Source organism: Microplitis mediator, chromosome 3 (assembly GCF_029852145.1).
Source record: "Microplitis mediator isolate UGA2020A chromosome 3, iyMicMedi2.1, whole genome shotgun sequence".
Taxonomy (NCBI): Eukaryota; Metazoa; Arthropoda; class Insecta; order Hymenoptera; family Braconidae; genus Microplitis; species Microplitis mediator.
In genome coordinates, this window is record NC_079971.1 from 16613012 (window position 1) to 16633662 (window position 20651).

At 33.5% G+C, this 20651-nt stretch overlaps 1 protein-coding gene across 1 annotated transcript in view; it reads left to right on the plus strand.

The window, feature by feature from the left end:
* Positions 1-20651, plus strand: part of LOC130664428 (UPF0235 protein C15orf40 homolog) — a 69571-nt gene extending 48920 nt beyond the window's left edge. Inside the window, exons 3-4 of the mRNA XM_057464290.1 lie at positions 8370-8497; positions 19923-20651. Of these exons, the coding sequence (XP_057320273.1) occupies positions 8370-8497; positions 19923-20018 (224 nt within the window). The 3' untranslated portion in view covers positions 20019-20651. The remainder of the gene's footprint in view (positions 1-8369; positions 8498-19922) is intronic.

Genomic DNA, 20651 nt, shown 5'->3' on the forward strand with positions numbered 1-20651 from the left:
AATTTAACTTAAAGCTCAAATTACTTTTGAACAGTCAGATTTATCAAAAAATGATGAGACTTTTTTTGTAGAGCGTTCAATTTCCTACAAAAATATCTGTCGTGCATGAAAATCCGTTGATTGGCTTGTAAGCTAGAAAATTCTGAAAAATAAGTTTTTTCCTAGGTCAAAAAATTAGGTCTGTTTTAAAATAAATGAATAATTCAAACATTATTTCTTTAATTCAAGTTTATAAATCGAAATTATTTAATATAGGAATTTAATCCGTTTTTGTCCGTACTAGTCATTATCCAGGCCAATATCAGACTATTTTCGGATGATATTTAGTCTGTTTTAAATCGGGTGTAGACTAAAAACAGACCTTTTTATTACAATTATTGGTCTGTGTTCAATTAGTTTCATGGACAAAAACAGGACTTTTTATAATAATAATTCAATCAGAAAATAAAAAAAAATAAAAAAATTCTTCCTGATTGAATCCGATTGAAAGTCAATCGGAGACCCCGAACGCTCCCGAACATTTCTGATTGAAAATTTGTTTCCGATTGAAACTGATAGCATTCTGATTGAGTTTCAATCGGATTCAATCGGATTCAATCGGAGTTTTTAATCAGGGCATGAAGACCTTGTAGTGATGAGATCAGATAACGGCAATTCGACGGTGATAATGTGGAAAGAGGAATACATCAAGGAGATGAACGCTATGGTTAACGACACTAACACATATCAAAAAGTGGAAGTGGATCCTAAGTCTAAGTTTCAGAACATAGGGAACAGATTAATTAAGAAATTAGTTGAAGCTGATAAGATCGTTACCGTGGTAGGCAAAAGATTGCGTACATATAGTGCCATACCACCAAGGATTTATGGACTTCGCAAGACCCTCGCAGATTTGAATCACGGTGGAAATACCGTGGAAGTGTAAACACCGTGGATCCACCGTGGTTACACGGTGGGTTTGTTCCATTTCACCACCGGGTATACACAATGTATCCACTGTGATTACGCGGTGTATCCACCGTGATTCCACGGTGGCTTGACCACTGTGTATACACGGTGTTTCCACTGTGATTACGCGGTGCATCCACCGTGATTCCACAGTGGCTTTGTGCTACTTCACCACCGTGGTTCCACAGTGTATCCACCGCGTAATCACAGTGGAAACACCGTGTATACACAGTGGTCAAGCCACCGTGGAATCACGGTGGATACACCACGTAATCACAGTGGTAGAATGGAACAAACCCACCGTGTTTCCACCGTGATTCAAATCTGCGAGGGGACACATAAGACTGATTGCAAGTTGAGACCAGTAGTGAGCAGTATTGGATCACCTGGTTATGAACTAGCCAAGTACTTACATAAAGTTCTCTCATCCTATATGATGAGCTTAAAATATAATGTAAAAGATTCGTTTCAGTTTGTAGATAACATCAAGTCTGTGAACTTAGAAGAACACTATGTTTTGGTATCATTTGATGTAGTTTCGCTCTTTTCTAATGTTCATAAGGACCTGGTCAGCAAAATCATTGAAGAACGCTGGGAAGAAATCAGCGAGCACGTCAACCTAAATAAAGATCTTCTGATTGAATTGATAGAATTTTATTTTGATTCGGGGTATTTTGTGTTTGATAGCAAGTTTTATTCCAGAAAGAAAGTTGTGCCATGAGAAGTCCAGCTAGTTCCGTGTTAGCAATTATTGCAGTCGATTATGCAATATCGAAGGCTTTAGATCTGCTCGACTTTGAAGTTCCAACGTTTAAAGCTTATGTTGATGACCTTTTCACAGCACTACCAAATAAACAGGTGAATTCAACGCTTTAGAAGTTTAACTCTATTGACAAGAACATTCAATTCACAGTTGAGATCGAAAACAATGGCTGTCTCCCGTATTTAGATGTGTTAATCCATAGATCAGCTGATGGTGAGCTAGTCACTAGCTGGTACAACAAACCGTATAGTTCTGGAAGGATGTTAAACTTTAAGTCGAATCATCCTTTGTGTCAAAAACTTGGAGTAGCTCAAGGTTTTTTAAATAGAGCTATACGTGTCAGTCATCAAACCAAAGTAGAAGTAAGTGTGAATAAGGTCAAAAAATTATTGTTATTGAACGGATACCCGGTTTCAGTCATCAGAAAATGTGAAGTAACAACAAAGGAAAGAATTAAGAATAATCTCAGAAGCAATGCTGGGACTATGCAGTGGGCATTTTGTAGGTTTCCATATATTAGTACTTTGTCACCAAAGATTGGGCTCTTGTTCAGATCAACCAATTGCAAATTGGTTTATCACAACTCATTAAAGGTAAAACTTTTGTACAGTCAGCTGGAAAACAAGGTAAGCAATGATGACAAGTCTTGCCTGACGTACAAGATACCCTGTTCTTGTAATAAAGTTTATGTGCGAAAAACAAAACAAAAGCTGAACATGAGAATTAGGCAACATAGGACTGACTGTAAACCGGAGAACATCATAAAGACCAATAGAACAGCATTAGCGGCACATCATTTAGAGACTGGCCATGTTTTCCAATTCGATAAAGCTGAAATATTGGATTACGAAAACAACTTTTTCAAAAGGAATGTGAGCGATGTGGTGCATATCCAAACATCAAATAACGTAAACTTTAGATCTGACACTCACGGACTCAGTGTTTTATATAATGATATCATTTGGAACTTGAGAAACCGCGTTTGATTATTTAATTTTAGATAAATGGAGTCTTATTTAATTACTGTTTTATATTCGTATACCCTGGTAGAAAGTGCCCGACAACCGCCCGACTGTCGACCAGCACCCGATCGGGGAGTAAAAGTAAGGTCCGATTACATGTACCCGAGAAGGTTACAGACAAGGGACGATTTCGTTGCCCGAACTATCGAAAACCCAGTTAGGTAACTAGTCAGGGAGAATTTTGTTAGCCTCATTTCTTATACCCTGTCGGGAGCCTGTTAAGTTCAAAAATATATATCTCTAAAACCATTAACCCGATCGGACAACTAATCGGGCAAAATGTTATGGGCCCGATTACACTAGCCCGCTTGGGTACCCGAAGTGGCTAAATATCTGTATCCTGATAACTTTATACCCGATCGGGCAACTAATCGGGCAAAATGTTATGGGCCCGATCATACTAGCCCGTTTAGGTGCCCGAAGTGGCTAATTGTTTGTACCCCTATAACGTTTCACCCGATCGGGTAACTAATCGGGCAAAATATTATATAACTCTAATATATAGGTCTAATATATAGAATTTTTACATATCATAAATATGGTATCTACTTATATTATAAAAAAAAATAAATAAAGTAAAAAACTATACTAACAGAACAAATAAAATTTTCCTCAAATTACCTACAGATTACGTAGTACAGCTGAACTCAGTTATCACCGTCGGTTGCGTAGCCAAGTCGTTAAAGCGTCGGTCTTTCGTGCGTAGGGTCACGGGTTCGAATCCCATTAATGTGTGTGCGATCATTCCTAAGTTTAGTGTTTTTTCTCCGAATTAAAATTCCCCCATTCGATTAGAAATTAAATTATCTGCAAACCTGATAGTCGCTGCATCGCGAAAACGATTGAACGAAAAAAAAAAAAAAAATCGTTTTTTTTTTTTTTAATTTAGTTAAAATTACAAATAGGGCATTTACAAAAAACCCAATCAGGTTTCTGAATTCTTTCCTGATCATTCCTACATTCTAGTCGGCCTAATAATCGGGGCGATTTTTCGGGCCATTATTTCAAATCGGACAAATTATATGAAGCCTGGTCAGGTACCCGGAATCATTTCTACCAGGGTAATTGTAACGTTAATTTATTCGAGTCATTTTATTACTTAGTTACAAATAATTGTAGTTTAAATGTATAGTGATGTCTCTCAAATGCAGGACTTCATTTAAGTATTTCCGCCAAAGATTGTAGATAAAGTAGTAAATATCATTTTAATTATCCTCACCATGATAATTACAATGATCTAACCTGAAAGTCATTTGTAAACACACTTGACAAACAAACATTGTTGAATTTCATTTTATCTTATTTGTTTATTAATTTGAATGGTATTTGAGAGAAATCTAAGCAAGTTGTTAACATTGTAATTTGAAAAAATAATTGAAATTATCAATATGCTGTTTTACTCTATTACATCCATTGACTTTGTAAGAACTAGACAAGGATGTTAACCATAAGAGTAACTATTGTTATTTTTAGTTATATTTGTTTCATATGTCAAATATTTATATTAACAAAAAAATTTTTTTGATTGTTAGTTCGCCTGATGAAGCCGAAATGAATCAGTGCAACGTTGCAGATTTTATAATATAACATCTTCACTTATTGTCCAAAATTCCCAAGATTAAGTTATTTGAAATATTTTGATCATGGACGAGAACTTAAACATTAATTTCCTCATAATTCTCTCAGATCTTAATTCTTTTTTTTAATTAAAACAGTAGCTAAATACCTCAAAACTTCAACTCGAACTCAAATAATTATTAATAATTACAATAATTAGTTCATATCTTATTATTGATGAAAAACATATCAAGTAACGCTTTACACTGTTTTAAATCATACTTCTGTAACAATAATCTTAACCTGTAAGTTTCTGCAATGCTGTGAACTGTAGCGCCATTCTTGAACACGTCTACTCGCTTCGAGCAACTAGAGCTGAATGCTCACGTCCATACTCTTCGAAGGACTCCCTTCAACTTTTTTATTTCAAATTCGAAACCATATATTTAATCTTATTGTTATCAATAACTGACCTCTGTTCTCCAATTCATAAATTAAACTCGAGCTCAACTGTATCGGTAACTGAAGGCTCAAGTCCTTACTAAACGTACTCACTAACCTGATTCTGATATGGATAACCTGAGTATGGATATCCTTGGTAGTTACTTTCTCGAACAGACTTCAGCTGGGATCATAAAACTTATAAACTAAGTGACCTCCCAGTGAACACAATTATGTTAAACTGACGTCAGAATGATGTCACCTACGTCGTGATTTACGTAAGATGTGAGTCATATATGACTCATAATTTCCCACTTCCTGACGTAAGATTTTTATGTAAATATGACCTCCGATGGAGATCATCATGACTTAACTGACGTTACATTGACATCACTCTGATGCCATAGAGGAGTAAAGTTGCTACCAAATTCTGACAAAAATATGACTTCCAACTGACGTACTTGTCATTTAGTTGACGTCAAGGTGACACAAATTTATTCTAAAAATTGTGATGAACTTTAGAACAAGTATATATACTATACACTATATATACTATATATAGTTAATCTTGTTCATGAAGAAGATGCTTTGCCAGTAAAAAATCATTTCGTTCCATCATATTCACTGATTAAAAAATTAGATAATGGTAAAATTAATTCTTTACAGTTTAATGGTTTTACCTTGAATTTAAAAAAAATTAAATTTGTTGTTTATTATCAAATAATTATATATTAATGATTAATCATATAAATGTTACCAATGATCAAATAACAATACAAGACGAACATTTTTCTAAAGTTCATTCGCTATTTGTAAAACCCTGTGACTCTAAAGATTTAAATATTTATTGAGTAAAAAAGCGTTTTAATCCAGAATTGATAACTGTTACAACGGACGTTGTAAAGTCGAAATGTTTATATTTTTCATATGCTAATAGTGATTATTTCGTTACTGTACCTTTATTACAATATAACAATTGATTTTGAAATTAATTTATACATTTTATTTATATAATAATCCTAATCCTTTCAACGTTAAAAGTATATTTAATGTTTGCATTTAAAGATAATTTGTGGTAACTAAAATTTGGACACTATAAAATAAAAATAAAAATTAATAAATTTTACATGAAATTACACTATCGATTATTAAATTGATACATAATATAAAATATCGTTCATTAACATAAGAATACCGTTTATTTTTTTGCAGTCATGACATGAATATTACCTCAGTTGTATGTAAGAGGAAGACCTGAAGCTAATGCTTAAGTATGACGTTCATCGTACATCAATTATACGTAAAAATATGAGCCGTTTCTTATGTAAGCATTTGACGGTATTTATGGTATCACTTTTACGTCAGAATATGACTTGTAATTTATTTAATTGTATGATTTATTTCTTACGTCAATAATACATAAATTTATGACTTTAATATGACGTCACAGTATAATAGGGATAGGACATAATATTTACGTAATATTCAAGTCACCATTATGATGTCATATAAAAGTCAAATTTTAGGTCAGTTCTATGTCATAATTATGTCACACTATATGACATCATCTCAAAGTCATCAATAAAGTCATTTTTATGTCATATCTATGTAAAAATTTTATGACTCTATATGACCTGTCTATGACGCCATATGAAGGTCATGTGTTCACTGGGCGATGACTTCCTCAGCGGTACAAGTGGTCGGTAGCTTGTCCTCTGAGGCCTGTCAGTCTAAACAATTAAAAATAACTAAACGGCTTCCACAACAGCAACGGTCACAAAATTACTGTTAAGGCATGCCAAACGAAATTTTCATATAGGCTAAGAAACAATAAAGAAACAAAAATTACTCTAATGTATATATATATATATATATATATATATATATATGTATATATATATATATATATATATACATATATTGTAACATGAGAAAAAAATTCGACATCGACCCGAGGTTTGAAATTATTTAAATAAAATAAATAGTGATCCAGTGAGCGAATTCTAGTGACATCTAGAATCAAAATTTCGACTTTGACCAAGCAATCGACTCGACGCATTGATTGTCACGGGAGATCCGGGATAGACGCCGTACTGAACGGCCACGTTTTTTTTTGTATTTGAACAATTCGACCCGACCAAACGACCAATTTCGATTCCGATGAATGAACGATTTGAATTACGGTATGTAAGATCAATCCGAGTTTGATCAACGAACAATAATTCGTGACAATTAAGTACGACCGACAATAACCGAGTTCGTGAACAAGTGAACAAGCCGAAGCATCGTCGCGAATCTGACCAAAGTGTACGAGTGCAATAATTAATAAAAAATGTGCAGTGCGTACGTAATAATAATTAATTAAATAATTAATTACGCGTAAAAAATATATGATCGTGCAATTTAACGTGTTACCGAAATAAAATATTATTTTATATTTTATTTTATTTCATCGAGCAATTCTGAGAATTACGGAATATCCGTGTCTCATTCGTACCGAGTCGAGTCTTACGTTTACAATACTTAGACGTCATTCGTCAAGTATTTTGTGTGAAAAATAAAATGATTTTATTTTAATTTCGTCAACCGACTGTGTTTTCTCCGAGCAATGAACTAATCGTGTTTTTCGATCAACTACGACTTTTTTTTATAATTTTGTTTATATCGAGTCAAGCCGACAACGGCAAATTATTATTTTGTTTGTAACCGATTATTTTTGTGAGACCGATCAATTTATTATTCTGTGTTCAATATACGATTAATTAATTTTGTTTAATTCTGATCAATTATTTATCGTAATCTAAAGTGCCTGACCCTTCCCCGATCCGCCACCCTGAGTCGACGTTTTTGATAATTGTTTATTTGGTGATATTAAAATCACCTGGCGCCCAACTATAAATTTTGAACAAGGTTGCCAATAATCGTAAGTGTATTCGGACTTCACTCCGGTAGATCCCCGGTGGTGAAAAACCCGTTACAATATATATATATTTGGGTGATTCATTTTGAATGAACATTTTTCTTTCACTTCCACAGCAAAATATTGATGTATGTATTAAGAAAGGATTCCCTAAAATCTTAAGTCTTTAATGACTTCTAAGTACTTATACTTTGATATTGTAGTTTCTTTCATTTCAAACGCATTAAGAATCTTACTATTTTTTTTAATTCTCTAATAATCAGCCGCATCTCAAGTTATTAGGTCACCGTTTCTGGCATTACGTAGGCGATTTTATGCTCTTTCAAAGTTTCCATAGTAATTTGACTGTGAGTCTAACTGTTTTTTCTGTATTGATTCTGAAATTAAGTTTTCTAGTGATAATTTGGTTTTTTAATTGATATTGACTCAATCGCGAAACTCGCAGTAAAAATGCAAATATCAATTTTGTAGAAAATTTGAATCTGTACAAAAAAAGTTGTCCTTGTTGAGTTGCTCAAGTTCTTGAAAGTGAACAATTTCAACATGATCTTGTATAAATTTAAATTTATTTATTGAATGCTGTGAAATGGCAATTATGCATATAATTGAAACATGTGTAATAAATCTCTTATGTATATAGAATATGAATAAGTATGTGAATAAACATGAAGAAGTATATGAATAAAATATAAAAAATGATATGGGTAATGGTTTACAGATTTTAATGAAGAGGCTATTAGCGTTGCGATATCGTCTCCTCCTGTTGATGGACAAGCAAATATTGAACTAGTGAAATATTTATCATCTGTTCTCGATGTGAAAAAATCTTCTATTACCCTTGACAAGGTTTGTATTATAGCTGTTATCACTTACATGCTTTATATAGCTATATCATAAAAAGTACATTCTGTAGATATTTTTACAATTCTGAACAACTTTTGGGTCGAGTAATCCAAGGTAAGTGTTAAAGAAAAACGCTGATCCGCAGATAGGCTCGACAGCCCCGCAGGGAAAAATATACATTGGTCACAAAAATTAAGGGACATAAAAAAATCCCAAATTTTTGAGTGATTTTCAACATGCTGTAAATCGGTGAAAAATAGTCGTCAAGTACAAATGAAAAAAGCAAATTGAAGCCTCAAGTTTCTAGTTTCCAGATCTGAACTTCAAAATTTTATCATGCATGGTTTTGAAGTAATCTTAAGAAAACCGAAACGAAAAAATTTGTTAAATTTTTGCTCGTTTCAAAAATAGTTTATGGGCTTCAATAATTTCTTTTGATAATCCGACCTCAAGACTCTTTTAGGAAATTTTATGTCCTTTAATTTGCCGCTCTCAAATAGTCTCTACGACGATTTAGCGCCGAGTTATCATTAATAAAAAAAAAAGTCCATTTTAACTTTGACAATCAATAACTCGGGACATGTTGGTCGTACAGACACTGGAAGTAGGGTTTTGAAAACTGCTAAACATTCTTTATGAGATACAATCAGTGGCTTTTGATGAAAATTTTTTTTTGAAGTCATGATGTTGATTAAAAAACAGGTAAAAATTCGCATATTTAGGGATATTAGGAAATATTGGTATAACTTTGGATATAAGGAAAAACGAAGGATACCGTTGGTTTTTTTCTTTCAAAGTGTCCCAAAAAAATCCTGAAAATTTCAAATCGCTGTGATTTTTCTTTCTTAGTGTTCCGAAGCTTTGAAATTATCGATTTCGACAAAAATCGCATAATAAGCGATTCTTCGGTTTTCCATCATTTTTTCCATTTCATAAGATTTGTTTAAGCGACAAACCTTATTTCTTCGATCAAGAACATTAATTACTGTAAAAAATTGAAAAAAATCTGGGCGTCGGTTGACCCTGCGGGTCAGCCCCATAACTTCCCGCTGTTTTCGAGCTCAAAGAGCTTGAAAACATTACTGTGAATATATTTTCGAGCTCTTCGAGCTCGAAAATGCGATTACCTGGGATTATTTTTTATGAGCTTTTCAAGCTCTACCAAGTTACGTATTTTGCTAAAGTTTGACAAGTTAAGAATCGACAATTATTAATGATGAAGCGGTTTTCAAATTTTTATCCTCGATTATGTTCAATGAAATAAATGTATCGAGGCAGAAATCAATGTTAGTGATCGAAATCAAGATTTGAGTGAGTTTTGACTTAGGTTAGAGCAATGATATATGAAATATCCGAGAAACATATTAAAAACTGGTTTTCTCAATGTTTTGCTGATAATATGATTTAAACTAAAGAACAAGTTAGATGAAATTCTATGATGATCGAAAGAGACTATAACGAGGAATAGTTGGTATGATTTCAGACACATTTAGTACATACTATTTTGATTTATCCGGAAAAAATAACGTTTTATGTTATTTTTTTAACTTTTCAGCGCCGATATCATTTGAACTAATGAACCGATTTTGACGTTTGAGGTGGCAATCGGCGCGTTTGCTTGAATTCTAGAGCTGATATAATTTTGGAATCGATCCGTTCTGCTGTTTTGAAGATATCTGGAAAAACCCATTTTTTACCATTTCTTTCTCCAACGATATCTCTCGAACAAATTAACCGATTAAGATGGTTAAGGTGCCGATCGACCCGTTTTATCAAGTACTAGAGCTGATTAGATTTTAAAGTTGAGCGTTCAACTTGTTTCTGAGAAATCAATAAAAAACTAAAAAAAAAATCTGGGCGTCGGTTGACCCTGCGGGCCAGCCCCAAAACTTCCCGCTGTTTTTGTGAGTACATTTTCGAGCTCTTCGAGCTCGATAATACTTTTGTATGCCATTGTTTAAAAAAAAAAACATTTTTCAGCATTTTTTTCTCCCACGATATCTCGCGAACGAATTAACCGATTTTGATGGTTGAGGCAGCAATAGACGCGTTTCATTAAGTTCTAGAGCTAATTAGATTTTGAAATCGAATGATTCAATTTTTTTGTAGATATCCGAAAAAAAACGGTTTTCACTATTTTTTTAATCAACGATATCTCGTGAACGAATTGACCGATTAAGACGGTTGAGGCGGCAATCGACGTGTTTTATCAAGTTCTAAAGCTAATCAAATTTTGAAATTGATTTATCAAGTCGTTTTTGAGAAATTTCAAAAAAACCAAAAAAAAAATTTTTTTTCGATTTCTTTCGTCAACGTTTTCTCTTGAACGGATGAACTGATTTTGATAGTTAAGGTGGCATTCGACGCGGCTTATAAAGTTTTAGAGCTGATTAGATTTTGGAATCAATCCATTAAGCAAATTAAAAGTTATCCAAATAAAACATTTTTGAAAAAATTTTATTTTTGAAATATCTCTGAACGCACTCTACCGATTAAGTTCAAATTTTTACGGCTACAAGATATTAATAAGCCGCGTCGAATGACACCTCAAAGATCAAAATCGGTTCATCCGTTCAAGAGTTATGAATATTTACATACATACATACGTACGTACGTACGTACACTAGGGTGGGCCAAAAATCCGCTTTTTTTTAATTTTCATTATTAATACCAAAAATATTTTTCTTTGTAAAAAAAAAAAATTTTTCGGAAAACAAAAAAAATTTGAGGTCGATATCTTAGGTTCGCCAAATCCTGCTAAAGTTAGAAGTTATTTAAAATTTTTTTTTCGACTTATTCTGATCGGAAATTTAATTTTTTACAAAAAAGGTCCTATAATAAAATTACGTAAAGTTGATCGTTACTGAGATAATTGCAATTTTGCTCTAAAAAATATAATTTTTAAAGATATTATCACTTTCTCAGGGTAAAAATAAATTTTATCATAAAAAATTACATAGGAAATTCAATTTTCTATAAAACAGACCTAATAAAAATTTATTCAAAGTTGATAGTCACAAAGATACTACACTGTAAAAAATTCGCGGAGTGAATGCGGATTAAATCCGGAGTAAATGCGGAGTGAATGAATTTTTAATTATTCACTCCCCTCGGAGTGAAATTCACTCCGCAGGGGAGTTTTCGCGGAGTAGATAATTTTTTATTAATTTAATTTCTCCGGAGTGAAATTCACTCCAGAGCGGAGTTTTGAAAATGTTATTAATAAAATATAACTCCACATAATAAAATCGAAGTAAAAATTCGCGTATTACATTATTGATCAGCTGATATGCACACACATACACACATACATTTGTAGGCACATACGCGCACTCGCACACATACGCACGCACACATTTGCACACACGCACACATTCAAACACACGTACACATTTGTACACACGCACACATTTGCACACACGCACAAATTTGTACACACGTACACATTTGCACACACGCACACATTTGCACACACGCACAAATTTTCACACATGCACACATTTGCACACACGCACACAAACACCTGCACACACGCACACAAACACCTGCACACACCCAAACACACACATGCACGCAAACACACACTCGCACACACACACGACACATTGTTTAGCAGTTTCATATAAATTAATATAAATTTATTTAAGTATTAAAACTCCGGACCGGAGTGAATTGGGAGTGAAATAAAATCCGCGTCACTCCGAGATCACTCCGTTAAAAAAAACTCCCAATTCACTCCGCATGCGGAGTGATTTTTTTCAAAACTCCGAAACTTCGAGCGGTGGAGTGAATCCGGAGTGAATTCGGATTTTATTTCGCTCCCAATTCACTCCGGATTCACTCTGGATTTTTTACAGTGTAGCGATTCTTGGTGAAAGCCACTAAATAACGATAAATGTGAATATCTAAACATAAAACTGCCAGTTTCTGAATAACTATAAATTTCAAGTTTTTACCAGAAGGCCAATTTTGTAAGAACGGCCCTAGGGGTATAAGCATGGTGAATTTGCCCCCGAAAGGTATCGGCTTGATACTGCGGGGATTTTTAGGTACTAATAAGATATTAAGATCCTGAGAGTTTCAGCTTTTGAAACCAATCGGTCTTCAAGAAAAAGCCAAATATGTAAAAATCAGATAAAATGAATATTCTCAGAGACTATTTTATCGATTGACTTATATTCGGGATATGTTTTGGGGGTCGATAGTAGCTCCTCGGAAAAAAATTAGGAGCTTGATCGGTCGACAACAACCTCGAAAAAAATGACTTTTTAGTTTTAATTTCGACTTTTCACGATGTTACGGTTCTGGTACAATGATGAAATAATTTTTTTTGGATTCCTCATCTAATTTCCTGTAGACTTAAGTGCTTTTAAAATTTTTAAAAAAGGTACGCCATATAGAAAAACAATAAAAACCACTTTTTAATTAATTATGTAGTTTTTTTTGCAGTAATATTAAAATTATTTTCAAATTGTCGCTTTTAGTCATTGAATATGGTATGTTATCGACTCAGTCGTCTTATGTGCAAAAAGATCCGCACGACCGACGCGCCCACTGGCGTATTTGGTCGTATATACAACAGCTGACAAAAGTGTTGTTTATGATCTGAATCTGAGAGATTGTCTGTTCACATTTTATTTATTAAGCTAATAAAATGACTCCAAATAAAATAATCAATGATAAGTGTTGCATTTGCTCAAAAATAGTAAAGAAAGTTCCGGGAACTCCTAAAACTTTATTAACAGAACAAGAAATTGATGAGTTTTCTGCAGTATTTGATGGTGATTTTTTTACTGGTGATATTGTTTGTGGTAAATGTCGTGTAGAGATGTATAAAAAAAGAAAAGTTGAACCGGTGGTTTTTGATGCTGAAGATGGATCTGAATCTATCGTTAGTGGAATGTTAGAACGAACGGAGTCTAGTCTGTCACACATGACATTGTCTCAGTCAAGTTCAGATGATCCTTCTTTTAGAGTCAACATTACTCCTACCGATTGTACAGAGTACGTTGAGATTCGTATGAAAAGAACTATTTTAACTCATCGATACTGTTGTCTTTGCGGTAATACTAGTGACTTGATTATTATTCCTCAAAAAGCCCGAATGCAGTCATTCATTAAGTGACGAGTCTTCATACCAGATGGAAATCGATGCTGTCGAAATCATTTAATAAACAAACGATTCTATGATGAATCTCTAAGTTTGATCAGAGTTTATTCTACAGACGTTCAAAAAAATGGCTGGCAGCGAAAAAAATTGCCGTTTCAAACAATTTCATCTGAAACTCTGGAAGACTTTCCAGAAATGACAGAAAATGATCTGCGTATTTTTTTCACTGGTTCCTATCAATTGAAACAAGCTGTTTCCTATTCAGCAGAAATGCTTGATGAAACAGGTAATCTCACTATTCAATATGTGAAAGAACAGTCAAATATACTCAAAATTCAAGTTCAATCCAGACACATTAATAGAAAGGTTTATAGATGTTTTATTGAGTATAAAAAAAATGCTATTGGTCAAAAAAGCATATTGAGGCATAGTTGTGAGTGTGCAAATGGTCTGAGAACAATTGGATGTTGCTCTCATGTTGCTGCTGTTGTTTACTATTTATCACGCGGGAGATATTTAACAAACATTTTAAGGCCTGCTGAAATACTTAGCAAATTATTTGATAGAAACAGTATTTCACCTGTGATTGAAGAGGATAGTGATGAAGACTGATAAAATATGATTATACATTTTTTTCCTCAAGTATATCTTTCATTTGTTGTTATGTATTTATAATTTACAAACTAAAATCTATTTCTTGTTTTATATGTGTATAATGTTTATAATATTTTAGTTGATATTATATGATATGACAAAATTTAACTGCTGATGCAGAGATTATTTTTGCAAATAACATTCAAGAACATATACAAACTAGAAAAATAATGATTCACACTTTAAACATGTAAATAAAGTAAATATTTGCTTAAAAAGTGGTTTTTATTTTTTTTTCTATATGGCGTACCTTTTTTAAAAATTTTAAAAGCACTTAAGTCTACAGGAAATTAGATGAGGAATCCAAAAAAAATTATTTCATCATTGTACCAGAACCGTAACATCGTGAAAAGTCGAAATTAAAACTAAAAAGTCATTTTTTTCGAGGTTGTTGTCGACCGATCAAGCTCCCAATTTTTTTCCAAGGAGCTACTATCGACCCCCAAAACATATCCCGAGTATAAGTCAATCGATAAAATAGTCTCTGAGAATATTCATTTTATCTGATTTTTACATATTTGGCTTTTTCTCGAAGACCGATTGGTTTCAAAAGCTGAAACTCTCAGGATCTTAATATCTTATTAGTACCTAAAAATCCCCGCAGTATCAAGCCGATACCTTTCGGGGGCAAATTCACCATGCTTATACCCCTAGGGCCTTTGATTTTCCATGAAAATTAGACGATAAAATTCATATTTTACCCTGAAAAATTTATAATATCTTGATAAATTATATTTTTTAGAACAAAATTGCAATTATCTCAGTAACTATCAACTTTACGTAATTTTATTATAAGACTTTTTTTGTAGAGAATTAAATTTTCGATCAAAATAAGTTGGAAAAAAAATTTTAAACAATTTCTAACTTTAGCGGGATTTGGCGAGCCTAAGATATCGACCTAAATTTTTTTTTTTCACGAAAAATTTTTTTTTTGTACAAAGAAAAACATTTTTGGTATTAATAATGAAAATTCGAAAAAAGCGGATTTTCGGCCCACCCTAACATACACACATACATACATTCGGACATCATCGTGAAATTAGTCAGGATAGCTTCCTAGAACCTCAAAACGTCAAAATCTCATAGAAATTCGGTTTTTGCAAATCGGACCGAAACTAATAACTTCCCGAATTTATGAAAATTTTAAATTCTCTTAGCGGGAAGTTAAAACATTCGTTTTTCAGATTTTTTTTTTTAACTTCCCGCTAAGAAAATTGAAAATTGTCAAAAATTTGGGAAGTTATTGGTTTCGGTCCGATTTGCAAAAACCGAATTTCTATCAGATTTGGACGTTTTGAGGTTCTAGGAAGCTATCCTGACTAATTTCACGATGATATCCGAGTGTATGTATGTGTGTACGTACGTATGTATTTATGTAAATATTCATAACTCTTGAACGGATGAACCGATTTTGATCTTTGAGGTGTCATTCGACGCGGCTTGTTAATGTCTTGAAGCTGTAAAAATTTGAACTTAATCGGTAGGGTACGTTCAGAGATATTTCAAATAGAAAATTTTTTCGAAAATGTTTTATTCGGATAACTTTCAATTTGCTCGATGGATTGATTCCAAAATCTAATCAGCTCTAAAACTCTATAATCCACGTCGAATGCCACCTCAACCATCAAAATCGGTTCATTCGTTCAAGAGAAACCGTTGACGAAAGAATTCAAAAAAATGGTTTTTTACAAAACAATGGCATACAAAAGTATTTGCGAGCTCGAAGAGCTCGAAAATGTATTCACAATAATGTTTTCGAGCTCAACAAGCTTGAAAACAGCGGGAATTTTTGGGGCTGGCCCGCAGGGTCAACTTATAGACCGATTTTTTTTTAAAGGAATTGATTTTTTCGAAATTTTTTTTTTTAATTTTCTTCTTTATCATCTTTGCAATACTTTCGATGTTGAGAAAATTAATTGTCAAGATGATAAAGAAGAAAAATTTTTCATCATAAGCCTATAACCGTGGACTTTTTGATGTGCTAAGGTAACCCACACCTCCAAGTCACGATCACAATGGCGACTGGCAAGGATTACATGTTAGGCGCCGCCAAGAGATTTTTTTATTATTAACAGTCAGCCCAGCCTCTTCGTACTGAGTCGACTGACTAGGTTAACTTATATACAATGAAACTGTCAGGGTCGGGTATCTACCCGTTTCCTGGTCATCAGGAATAATTAATTAAAGGATAAGAAATTTGATTAACTCAGTGGTTATAATATGAGCAGTGAATCAACCATTGATTTTATTAAATTCAAGCATTAAATAGAATCTGCGTCACTCTATAACATTAAAAAGTCAATCCCGACAATATCAAGCGGACTCTACTTTACTCAATATAACATGTGCCCAAAATGGCGTACTCGAACTCATGCCCTCGTGGCTGACTTACTCTCACACATCTCACTAGTATAAATTTACCTGGAAAATTGATTACAATGACAATATTTTAATTAATGGTTTGCCTCACGTACAACACACTTATATAATCTTACTGCACACTTGTGATCCCAAATTCAAGGTGAGGTGTCCATCCTTCCTGTTCGACTTGACCCATTCCTCCATAACGACATGAACATCCAATGCACTTGATACAATATTTACCGTAAGCTAGGTAAATGAGGGCTCTCACGCCGACCAAGACTCGTCCAGCTCACGTATCCAAGGTAACAATGATACGGCCGATGTTTTCGTGATATTTCGTAAGTTGCACAGCAACCCAAATATGACGTCTCCAGGTGGTGACAGAAATTAAGGCCTACCAGGCCTGATGAAACGGAAAGTCCTCCCAGGATGGTGTCTGGTCGATGAAAGAGGAAGAGGCCGATTGTTCCTGATTCTTAGGCACTGGTGAAACGCCCTCTATAGTTTGGGCTTGCGCTCTTGAAGCCTATCTCAGGATCTTGACTTAAGTAGTTGACAAGAACTGGATACGAACTACTGTGAATTCTGAAGCCGAGTGTGCAGTCGTACTATGGCTAACGAGGCAAATTTAAATAATACAATAGAGAAAGTGTAACTTAAATTTCCTGGTTACAAGCCACTAATTGTGACTCATAGAGAATGTTTAGCAGTTTTCAAAACCCTACTTCCAGTCTAATGTTAATATTAAGAGCTCAAACTTTCACAGTTTTTTTTTTTTGTCGTTTCCAAGAATATTTTCCTTACAATGAAGAAAAAAAAATAGTCAATTTTTTTGATACAGCCTAATATATATATATTTTTCAATTAATTTTATTTTCCAAACTATTTACAGGTTCATCGCAATATATACTTACATACTATCTGATCACAGCGCCATCCATTATCATCATACATACATTACAATCCTCCCTTTTTTATTTATCAAAAATACTTTAATTAAATTATAAATTCATCATTAACCGTGGCTTAACAATTCTTTTAGAACATCTTAATATTTGACGATTATCATTATTGTTTATTTCAATAGGTATCTTAATCTTTTCTACAGATTTTTTTCCAAATGTGGATTCAATGTTACCTTATAGTCTCCCCATATTCGTGGTCACCCACTTTTCTTAAAAACCACCACGATTGGTGTACCTCGTTCACTGTGTTTAACAGGTTTCAAGATTCCATCACTCACCAGTCTATTAATTTCAACATCAATCTTATCCCTCAAAGCTTAAGCTACCGGCCTAACTCTCTGAAAAATAGGTTTAACTTCTGCCTTTAACTTCAATTTTACCTTAATTTTAATATTTTTGCCAAAATTTCCCGAAAATGCATCTTTAAATTCCTTCAACAATTCGATGATAGTTGTCTTCCGATCCTTAATATAATATATTCCATTAATCTCATAATTGTTATTTACCTTAATCAATCCGAATTCCTGTGTCCATTCACGCCCCACTATGGGTTCACTATTTCCCCCGAAAACAAATAATTTCATCTTCTTACGTTTCCCTTGGTAGGCTACCTCCACCTCTAATACTCCCACAGGTGTCATAACCGTACCTTGATATGATTTGATCTTCGTTTTGTCTGTTGCATTGTTACATTCCTTAATTTACTTTGCTGCCCTTGCAAATTTGAATCACGGTGGAAACACCGTGGAAGTGTAAACACCGTGGATCCACCGTGGTTACGCGGTGGGTTTGTTCCATTTCACCACTGGGTATCACCGTGTTTCCACTGTGATTACGCGGTGTATCCACCGTGTTTCCACTGTGATTACGCGGTGTATCCACCGTGTTTCCACTGTGATTACGCGGTGTATCCACCGTGATTCCACGGTGGCTTTATGCTATTTCACCACCGTGGTTCCACGGTGTATCCACCGCGTAATCACAGTGGAAACACCGTGTATACACAGTGGTCAAGCCACGGTGGAATCACGGTAGATACACCGCGTAATCACAGTGGTAAAATGGAACAAACCCACCATGTTTCCACCGTGATTCTAATCTGCGAGGGTGCTTATAACTTTCTGTCAAAATTGTTGATATAGAGAAACCTGTATCAACTTCAAACTCCATTAAATCATCTTCAACAACTAATTTGACCGTCAAAGGTCTTATATTATAAATTGGCTCATCAATAATATTTATTTTTATCATACGTTCATCGTTAATAATATTTTTAGTCTGTACTTTTACATCTCTATTAAACAGATTATCAAATTCCACACTAAAATCGTCATCAATAATAGTAATCTTTTTTTCTTTTCTATAAACAATGTTATCCTCATTGAAAGAAAATAATTGATTTATTTCATCGTCAAATTTTTTATAATTCCCTTCACTAATAAAATTATGACTCGTCTTGTTTTCAGAACTATTTATAAATTTTGTCTTTCTAAAATTTACGTTATTACTGTTATAATATTTATTTGAGTCTTCTCATAATCTGGCTTTACACATGACAGCTAAATGACCTCGCTTTTGGCATTTATTATAATTATACGATTTATATCTACATTCTTTTAAAAGATTCCAATGACAGTGGCGTGATATTTGACGAATAACAAAATTCGTTATAAATATTCGCGTGATATTGAACCAATCAAAAAATCCGTTAGAAATTTCTTAGCGATGTATCCTGAGTAGCTCGATAGAGGTCGTCATATCGATTTAGGTAGCGAATCATTGCGTTTTATGTCGCAGCTCTTTATTCAATGCGGTGAACTAATAGTTCAGGAGGTAAATTTTCGATTGGCGATTGAGTTCGCGGGTGGTTTGATCAGCTGCTTGGTGCTGCCGTCTGGTTGCGAGTGACTGGAGGAGAGCGAGGAGCGCGAATAGTTGACTCTTGATCGAACACCTTGTTGTTTATTCCTTCCGTACAGGATTTTTTCATGGGGGATTGGATTTTCGACAAAAAAGTTATGTTAGCCATTACCGTAGAGCGAGTAGTTTTCGAGATAAATCCAATTGAACATCTCAAAATTTGAAAAGTTGCTGTTTTTAATCGAGATTTTAGTACTTTCCAATAAAATTACGGCCGAACAAACGTATGGTCAAAGATCTAAAACGTATGGAAAATTTTGACTGAGTCTATTTTAAAAATGGTTTGATAAGCCTCAGTTTTACCTTAAATTTAACATTTTGACTATTTTTTTTTTTTATTATTTTCTAAAACGACATGAAATAAAAACTTTTTCCACTATTCAAAGTTAAATTAAAATTTTTTGTTTCTTTCCAGGGTTGCCGAAGTCGTCATAAAACTGTTATTATTATTGGAAGTACCCCATCAATAATTACAGAAAAAATCATGGAAGAAATCAAAAATTATTCATAACCGTTTTAAGTATATAAAATTCATAAGTGTTGATTTCACATTTGTTTTTATGTGTACTAATGTACTAATATTAAATTATCTACATTAGAATGTTGTTCTTTCTTACGTTACGTAGAGTCTACAGTTTATCGGAGATTTAATTCATGATCTAAATAGACGTTATACTCACTAACAATTACCCTTGAGATTTTAAAGTCACAGTTGAAATACGGTCGATTAATTATGATTTTTTCGGATATTACCGATTATAAATTTATCAATGTTCTGAATTTCGATGGTGAATAATAAATAAATCTGTGCAAAATTTCTTCTTTACGTTCCTCGGAAATATTTTGTGACTTAACAGTCAATATATTAAGCTTCTGCAGACAAAAAAAGTAAATCTGACGAGTAATCACTGATGTTCTTTACACAATTGGATTAATCTTTGGTGTCAGAAAACCGTATTGCAAAGACTAATAGATAATCGTTTTACTGACAGTTCACCGTGAATTTAGGACATCGTTATGGCACATTAAAGTGAAATCACCGCTTCTAAACAGTTATTGATATTAATAATTGAGAAGAATGGTCTTCGCTTATTAGTCGACCTTATTTTGCCTAGCAATTTACCGTGAATAGGAACATAGATAT